The following is a 9,817-nucleotide window of genomic DNA, read 5'->3' as shown; positions in this document are numbered from 1 at the left end:
AGTGGTTCAGCTGGGTTAACGATAAGCTCGCCATATGCTAGTTTCTCACACCCACAATACAGATTTTGTCCATAGATATCGCATATCGATTTGTAAATTGGGATAGGGCATTTTCCCGTCTACAACCAAAAAAAAAAAAAAAGTTTCTCGCCGAGATCCCGTTTTTAGCGACTCTTTTCCTCGCTTTAAAATTAAGCGCAACGAGAAAATTCCACCTTAACATGCGTTAAATGAAGGTAGATAATTAAAGAAGGATGCACGCTCGTAAATTTGGTCCACATCCTCGCATTTTGGAAGGCAAAAATTGAAAATCAGTTAATAAGTCATTGCATGCTCATAAAGCGGGATGTAATGCAAGGAGCAGCGGGATATAGTGATGTGAAACAATTAGAAAGCTGACAGTTCTCTCTCTCTTAATTAACTCGCAGTTAATTAAACGTTAAGTGATTAACTTCTTCGTTTTACTCCAGACTAAATAATCGCTTTGCATCTAAATAATTATTATTCGGTTAAAACACCACCTACAACGAATATTCAACCCAATTTCACCCCTCTCCAAACATTTATTAAAAAATGTTAAAGTGGAATATTCTAAGTTAGAACGAATTTTAGTCCATTATTAGTAAGAAAATCCTAACAAAATTAGTGTCTTGCATGTAGAAATGCTTCTGAAAAGTTACAAGTCCGTAGAGATAGAGAGCTACAAGAGAAGTCCAGCTGTCCATCACGATAAGAAAATCTAAACGAAATTAATGTTTTACAATGTAGAAACTCTGAAAAGTTACTCTGAAGACAATTTGGATCATGTAGAAAAGCTTTCATGTAGTGTTTGCGCTATGCTACTTTAGTAATAAATGTTTCTGTTGGATTTCTACGAGCAAAGGTTTTAATTAGCATTTTCTTTTCTTTTTTTCTGTTTTCTCGTCGTCGGTCAGAGAAACGCAGAAACAAAGACACACGAGCGATGCAACAGAGGAACGTGATCCGGCAGGCGCCCGACAATTCCCGGCGGAAAAGCCCAATAACAAGCAGAGTTTGCACTTTGGTAGCTTCGCTCGGGCGACCTAATAGAAGGACGTGAGCCGCATGCCAAAAACGTGCATTTTCATTACATACCCGGGCAGCGACTCTACCAAAATTATTCATCCGTTCCGTTGATTCCGGTGACTGACAGTCGGAACCCCCAAGCGGAAAGTGCGGGAACTAGAGGCGGTTTGTTCGAGTCAACATCATGATCCGGTCCTTGTTGACACGAAGTGGCGAAGGACCCCGTTCCTCGCTTAATAACCGGATCCCGATCGATGACCGATGTTAAAAAAAAAAAAGAAAGAAAACGTCGCCCGCCGTGGAAGAAAGGATGTGGGCAGCGGGTTCGAACCCCGGATTCCGGGAGTGGAGGACGTGCGAGGGGGAACGAATGTCGCCGGATGGGAAAAGGACCGGCTGTCGAGCAGGCGCTACACAGATTGCAGAAGAGACGATAAAGATAATATATAATCCGCGAGGTAGATTGTTAATAGAGCATACACCTGACAAGCATTACGGGTCTCCCCATCTCGGTTATACACGGGAGAGGGCATTCATTGTGTGACGACGATGCCGGTCGATGGACATAACCACATCGGGTATTAAAATAAATATTAACTCAACACGGGGGTTCTACCAAAAAGATCTCACAAGAACTAATAATAATAATAATAATAAACAAGGAGAATAATCTTTATTCTTCAACAAGATGTACAGAACTTTTCTTTTTTATTTAAATAAATCTTGGAACTAAAGTTGGGTTGGACGGGGCTCAGCATCCCTCTCCTGCTCCCGATCTTCTCGATCTGAGTGTTCGTGACGAGGTTCGTCGGCGGGTCGATCGTCCCTCAATCTCTGTTCTATCAACCTTCCGATGAGGATGATGTTGTGTAGAGGAAGCTGAATGGCCCTGGCCTGGATGATGGCCGGAAGCTCGTACCGGTGGAAGAAGTAGAGCATGGCGTGCTGCAAAAGGGGGGAGAGGAGATTCGCTTAAACAGGATATATGGTGACGGATGAGTAACGGCGGAGGGAATTACAGAAAAACACGCCCTTACACCCATCCATTTGTCACATTAGCCGTCCTAATCTCTCTGGCCTGACTGACACGTGTCACCTAATGAATACAGATCCGCCACGCCTAATTACGACGTCCCCCGGTGACGGGACGAGTCAGTCAATCTCCAGAAGCAATTAGCGGCGTAACGGGGTGAGGGGGAGCCTTACCTGAACGAAGAACCAAGAGGTGAGCAACGCCAGTCCTCCGTAGTGCCCGTTGAATCTGCAGTTGTAGGCGTAGAAGGCGTACATGTACAAGTAGAAGAACCTGCGAGAGAGAGAGAGAGAGAGTGAAAAGGAAGAGAAAACGGGGGAGAGGCTAAGTGATTTAGAAGTAGCGGACGTTACCTGCCGCACTATATCATCGAGGCCAGACACGTCCGCGTAATTGTCCCGAGATGCGCCTAGTAAATCGTTATTAGCGGGTGACGGTGGATAGAGTTTCGTGGACGATGTCCCCACCAATAAATACTTTATGTCTCGGCGGGTTGCGAGGCCGGTCCATCGTCTCGACATATTTCTGCACTCCGCGGGGACTATATTGGATGTGCAGCGCCGTAAAGTTGCGAGGGGCCCCGCCGACGCGCGCAGACCTGTTACTTTGTAAATAAGGTTTCTCCCATTTCTGCTGCTTTTATTTCTCCTCCTCCTGACAGCCTGTTTTCTGTCCAGAGATGAATGTGCTGCGCCTCCTCTTCGCTTTCTCTTTTCACCCACCGCAACGGCAACAATGATATACCAAATGTAATAACCTGTTCCGCGCCCTCTCGCTCGCACCGTTTGCCCCACTTCCTATTCCAAACTACCTCCTCTAACAACGAACTACCTAAAATCCTCATCATTTTCAAACATTCAACCCCTACGGTTCTAAACTGAAATTCTCTCGTTTATCCGGGATTAAAACCGGTAAAAGGTCTTCCTGTTGATTCGGTCTGCTTCTTCTAAATCCGATCCTGTTGTTTACGACAACAATCTGGAAAGATTCTGTGGAATTTCTACCATTCTCGAGGGGTTGAATCTCCCCCGTTAGAGAAGATCGGGTACACGACTGGAGATCCAAAGGGAGAAAACAAAGTTCCAACTCCTTCGAGGAAGTTGCAATTTGCATCGGCATTCGCACTCGAACAAACGTTGATTAGGAAGGGGCATTACGCAGGTTCTCGAACCGCAAAGGGGGAGAAAGGACGCGCTATTAAAGGGAGGTTCCGTCGGGAATGGATGAGGAGCTACGCCCCGAACGGCCTTTCACCGGGTCAACAATAGGGAGAAAATTAGCGGGTGCCAGTCTGTTTACCCCTGACATTGTCGGGGAGTAAACAGAGAACAAAGAGAAGGACAAAATGGCGACCGTCCGGGCGATTAAGAGGATCTGTAGCGGAAACGTCGAGTGAATCATCGGGTTAGTCGACTTAATCTGTTTCTTTGGATAACGAAACAAACGATGCCATCTTTTTCCATTAGAGCCTGACGTGCCGTAATACGGAGCCGACTAAGCGCCTAATGGGAATAAACTGTGTCCGACGCTCTGACGTCATTTGTGATCAAATAACCGTCTGAGCCGCGACAATTCCGCTTGACCCGGGGACCGTTCGTCCACTCGTCACGTTCCCCGTAGCTCCCCCTTCCGGGAGACGTCGGATCTCGACAAATCCCCCGAATTAACCCGGCGCAAAATGCTCCACATGCCTTAAAAGTGGCGTTTCCCTTCCGCTTCCGTCCCTCCCCTGTTTACGGCCCGCCCCGGAGAGGGAGAAACGGTCCGAATTTCCATCCGGATCTTTAATGGAAAGAGCCACTAATGGCATCTCTCCTTCCGTTCCTCCAAGTCCTCCGTCACATTTAATTCGAGCGCTCTGCATTTTGATTCCGAAGCATTCGATATTTCGTCCATGAATATTTCAAGTGAGTAAAAACGCCCGTCGCGCCTTTTCCTCCCCTTCTTAAATGATTAAGAACAACGGGAAAAAACGTTTTGCCCGTAGCCAAAAGAGAAAATGAGTTATTTTCCTTTCGCTTTACATCCTCGGACTTGGAGTAAATACAGTAATGCGCGCTGAGAAGCGATATACCCCGCAACGGAACCCGACAAAATCCTTTTTTCTCGCACGCCCGCTAACAGGGGTGCTGGTTTTTTTTCTTTCTCCCTCCCTCTTTCTAAATTCCGAAGTCTCCCGTAATTTTTTCTTCCTATCTACGGATAACTCATCCACCTTAATACTATTTACTGGAGGCGCATCTCTTTTATAATCAATCTAGCTACAAATTTATCAACATTAAGTAGAACGGTTTACATCCAAGAAATTTTCAATATCCTCTCTCTAAGTCCAAGTATTTATATTAAAGATTTCCTCTCGGATATATTAAGTAAAACTGATACTGATCTTGAAATTGTGTCAATCTAATCATAGCATTCTCTTAATTGCATCTCCTGGCCTGTTACTTGCTGGAATTAGAGAGCTTGGAAAAAAGCTGCAAATTAAATTATACCTTCCCATTTTCAGAGGAAAATTCTCTTTTGAAAACTGAATCTGAATATTTTGCAAATGGCCAAGTAGGAATTCAGTTTATAATTATTTAAAATGTCATTTTAAACATTATTCTACTGAAAACCACCACTGTAAATATATTAATTTGCAAGCATCATAACAGATTAAACTGTAACTATTTCAATGCATTTCCAGCTAAACATGTATCTGTTTCTGTCTAATTAATTGCATCAATTGATCCATGTATTACACTTAACTATTTTTTCCTCCATTCACAAAATACCTCATTTAAATTAGAAAGAAATATAATAGCCCAGCTTCTGTTAGATCTGGTGCCAATTAGCTTATTGATAATACACAAGAGCACCAAAATTTTATGTATTTTATCAATAGCAAACGAAGCAAAATGCATACTTAGCATTTTAAAATATTACACTTAACTTACTATATTTCTTATCAGAAACTGTATATTTCCCATAGATCAGTTGAACTAATTGTGAATACTTGGACAAAAATGCGCCCTGCGAGGCTCCTTTCAAAGAGGAGATTGGTATCTCCCGACGCTAGATTAGTATTAACCGATTGCCTAAAAGTCTATGTTTGCAGGCTATCGGTCTTGTAAAGGAAACGAATGGTGCGGTTGTTTATTGTGACCAATGGATATTACCTTCTCCATTACTGCTTTGACCAAATAGAGGTTAATAGAGTCGACAGACCCAGTGTTGCTATCCCGTGGAAAAAATTAAAAGAAATTAATCCTAATTGAACCAACTGACTGTCTTATTTATGTAAATTAGTAAAAACTTTTTAAGTGAGATAAGGTGCATCAAACTGAGACAAAAAACTTTTTGTATTTTTAACTAAACTTGCACTTATTTACAATAATGTATCATAATTTTAAATACTTTCCTTTCATATCTTACCATGAAATATTTGTTCTTACTTATACAAAGCAAAAAATAAGCCCAACCAGAAATCCCTCTCTACTGCATTTTAATTCATTAAAGTAATAATAATTGAATGTTAACTGTTTAAATGTCTAATGGGCCTGGCAGTGGAGTCAAATAAACTCTTATTCAAAATGTAATTGGCCAAAACCAAAAATAAAACTTACCTTAACCAATAACGCTTGGTTATGTTCGTGTGACAACAAATACTATCGTATTGATCCGCTATCCACACAATCAATATAACGTAAAAAGCCGTCGTGTTGTCATTAAAGAATTCTGACATAATAGCTTCCGTTCCTGAATAATTAAAAACATTCATAAATTTTCAAAGTATGGCGTTCAAAATTAATAACTATTCAAGTTAATGTATTTTGAAATAAATACTAACCGACCAGCGCCAGAATGACGGTAAGCAAAGGTACTATTGGAAAGGTGGTGGTGGTATCTGCTTCCAATGTGTGGAGTAAATCTACTGTAAGAAGAGAGTTTTAAAAAACATTATAAAAAAAGAAATTAATAATAATTTAATTATATTAAAAATTACTTCTCAATATACAAGTTAGAAAACTCTTTCTTGAGACTTTATGCAAGAGATTAAAAATATAGTTGAATATCATCATATATACACATGTAAATATTCATACCACACTAAATTTTATATGAAATGTATGTAAAAATATATAAAAAAAATTCAATTAAATAAATAAAACAATGTTTAACAGATAAAAATTAAAGGATTAATGTACAAATAAATATCTTTGTTCACCATGATAAACAAATCTTACAGATGTCTAATGTAATAAATATAACTCAATGTTGCACATTTACCTATCACTTATAATGGCAATCTGTCATTTCCACTTTGAAATCTCCCTTGCCCCAAAGCAATCAACTGCCAGATAATGAAAATGTCATTATCCATTCTGAGTGAATTTGAAAGAAAGAACATAAAGGAAAACTGATTGTCGACAAAACGAGAGAATCTATCTGTAAATGCTTTTATGGAGATACACAGAAGCCCTACACGGGGTGGACGACGCGGTCTCTTAATCGGCGGCCGCAGATTTAAGTCAAAGCATTAATGCAAATTAAAAAGATAGCCAGGGTCAAAGAAAATGCCCGAATTTTCGTTTGTGCGGTGCTGGCATCGATTCCGCAGATTCGTTACAAAAGAAAATAAACGAGCAATAATTTTATTACATTCTCTGGAATGAATCAATTATGAAGTCTAATCTAATAGTGCAAATGTAACATCTGTCACTATATGCTCTTCTCAAGAAAGTTAATGAACCAATAAGAATTCCTATCACATTCCTATTTAGATGGATCTATTCATCAAGTTCTTTCACAGAGGTATTTGCCCTATTAGCAGTAATACCATAATTTACATGTATCATCAATCAGATTTTTATTATTGTTTATTTACTGTAAAAATAAACATATTCTTTTCCTTCTGGATAACTTTAAAGTATTTTTACTATGGAATATCCAAGTTTCATATCTCTAAAATCTGAAATTTCCATTTTGATTCGTTATACTTGTACGGTATCTTTAATATAAAATAATTTATTATACTTTTTAGCTAGCTTACGAGATAAAATACTACACTTTCTATGGTAAGAACTGGTTCGATATTGTGAAAATAAGACAAAAATAAAACTAATTTTCGTTTTTCATGAAGCAAAATATGAAAAATAGACTTTTAAAAGAAGATTTTGCACATACAAAATTAATTAAATTCCTAAACATTATTATTAGAAAGCAATCATTAACAATTTCTTTTTAAGTTTTACATAATACCCTAAACTATGTTAAACTTAAATTAAAATGTGTGATGTGTGTTAAATCTATATTTGTAAACTGACATCAGAAAAATAACAATATTGGAATATAAATTTCACAATTGATGATATTTCCTTTATTCTTCACATTAATTTTAGTTACTGTTCAAAAAATATGTCAAATCAATTTCTTTTTTCCATTCTTCCCAATAAAACCAGGAAAAAACAAAATAAGAAACCGTACTGACTTCTCAATTGATATGATTTTACTTTAAATAGTTATAAAATCTAACTACTGTTAATATAAAAAGCTGAGAAAATACAATTTAACATAAAAAATAAATAATTATATATTATATAAATTATAGAAATCAGGTAAAATTTTAAATATTTTAAATACTAAAGACATAATTATCTCAAAAAAGTAATCATCTTTATAAGGAGAAAATTTTTTAAAAATGAAAGAGGGAGAAAGACATCATCAGAGAAGAAGTTATAAGAAGGGTGCCAGGTTTCAATAAACCCTCATCAAAATTAAAGATAACCTAGAAGACAGTTTATTGAAACCCAACTCTCTTCCTTTACCTTCCTTCCTCTCTTCCAGGGTATCTTTAATCTGGAAGAGGGGTTATTAAAACATGGCACCGTTCCCATAATTTCCTCCCTTTCTACATCTTTCTCTTTCAGGTTATCTTTAACCTGGAAGAGAAGGAGAAAGATGGCAGAGTTTTACAGCAACACCATATAAAAACAAAATAAGCTGAGAAAGAAGATATTCTTTCTTTAAGCTTATTCTGTTTCTACACGAAATAATTGTTCTTAATAAACCTCCTCTCCTTTCTTTTCTCAACTTTTCCTGTTAGGAGACAGAAACATTTTTTAAAGTTTATAGCAGTTTGTTTTATTTTACAAAATCATTAAAGGCTAAATTGCACTAAAAATATAATTATTTTATTCATTCATGAAATCTCTAATCACTGTATCAATGAGATAAAAATGTTTAATTAAAATATATATCAAGACTTCTAGTACAAATATATGATACAAGCCCTGTGTAAAAAGATTATACCAACTAATAAACTTTAGATATAAATTTGAATATTTGGAAGGTTGCAGAAGACTATAAAATTTATATTGAAAACTTCAATTTTGTATGTTACAAAAGGATCATTCTCAATGAAGTCAAGAAGAAAATTAAAAATTATGGAAATAAAAACTGGATTTGAAACTACATCCAACAGTACAAGAGAATTCCTGAATTTGCAGCAATAATAGCGAGGTTGAGGCCTAAGTTTTAAACGCGAAAATAATTATGTCGGACATTCAGTGCCACTTTCCTGTAAGCCTAGAAGTTTGACAATGGCGTTTGAAATGTCAAGCATGATTCCACTGATTTTCCAAACACTATTGTCAAACCTCTAGGCTTACAAGAAAGCGGTGCTGAACGTCCGACATATACGTTTTCACATTTAAAACTTTGGCCTCAACCTCACTAATGTAAGTGTAAGGAACTGATAACTAACATAATTTCAAGAAAGAATAGAGAATAATAATTTAAAAAATGAAAAGAACTACACCAAATAGGTCTCTAACTCACTTAGAACTTTTTTTTTATAACTTGTTTATTTTGATAAATGTAACAAAAGAAATAAGCCACAATTTAACTACTATTCTATAACAATATAATAAAAGAAATACAGATTATAAATAATAGCATAAAAATTGCAGCTGCAAAATGAAATGTAAAGCAATGCTAATTAAAGATAACGATATTCTACATTTTCTCCCTTTCAAATTTTCAATTACTTTTAGTTTTTTGGTAAATAACAATACTTGGAAATGAGGAAACTTAAGTTTATGATCTCAGTTAGATTTCCATTGATTTACTAAATTATTTTAAGTTATAGGAACTTTGATTAAGTTTATCTCCCTTCTGATCTCTTAAAGAGTTATTGCAGTCATTAACAATTCACCTTGTGTATATATAAATAATGTATTCTATATACTCTCATTAATTGGCTGTTTAAATGTAAATATTTAATAGAACCTTTTCTGTATTACATAGTAATACGCTCAGTACCCATTATACTCCATTAGTGTCACAGGTGTTTAAAATACTTAGAAAGCATATGAATTTTATACTAGTATTAGTAATTTTTTAATTAATCAATAACAAAGAAATCATCCAGTTAATGTATGCCAAACAAACATTTTCTCGATAAAGGCGATGTGTGTGCCACTGGATATTTATCCAGTGACACACATGATGCTTTTACTGAGAATAAGTAAATGAGAAAACAAAATATAATCAATCTTTTCGTAGAATTAATTGTGTAAAGACATAACATTTGTGCAAAAAAAATTACACATTTTCATAAACATAAGTGATATTTGTACATGCAACAGATTACTTCTAAATTATCTTGTCTTCTCTACTTTTTCCTTGTGTTTTATACACAAGTTATGACATAAGAACCAAAAGGTTCTACCCTGACCCTAATTTACTGGAGAAAAA

General features: G+C 36.5%; 1 protein-coding gene across 2 annotated transcripts in view; it reads right to left on the bottom strand.

Annotated features, from left to right (window-relative positions):
- Positions 1-1,701: 1,701 nt before the first annotated feature.
- LOC136977274 (membralin-like) overlaps positions 1,702-9,817 on the bottom strand; it is a 61,413-nt gene continuing 53,297 nt past the window's right edge. Inside the window, exons 8-11 of one of the 2 annotated variants that reach the window (XM_067272737.1) lie at positions 5,910-5,993; positions 5,686-5,818; positions 2,254-2,353; positions 1,702-1,992 (exon numbers count right to left, since the gene is read on the bottom strand). In XM_067272737.1, the coding sequence (XP_067128838.1) occupies positions 1,777-1,992; positions 2,254-2,353; positions 5,686-5,818; positions 5,910-5,993 (533 nt within the window). In that variant the 3' untranslated portion in view covers positions 1,702-1,776. The remainder of the gene's footprint in view (positions 1,993-2,253; positions 2,354-5,685; positions 5,819-5,909; positions 5,994-9,817) is intronic. The other variant, XM_067272738.1, reaches the window with a different exon arrangement.

This window comes from Centruroides vittatus, unplaced genomic scaffold, assembly GCF_030686945.1.
Source record: "Centruroides vittatus isolate TY-2023 unplaced genomic scaffold, ASM3068694v2 contig_453, whole genome shotgun sequence".
In the NCBI taxonomy this organism is placed as follows: Eukaryota; Metazoa; Arthropoda; class Arachnida; order Scorpiones; family Buthidae; genus Centruroides; species Centruroides vittatus.
Note: the sequence above shows the minus strand (reverse complement) of the source record. Positions and strands in the feature narration are given on the sequence as shown.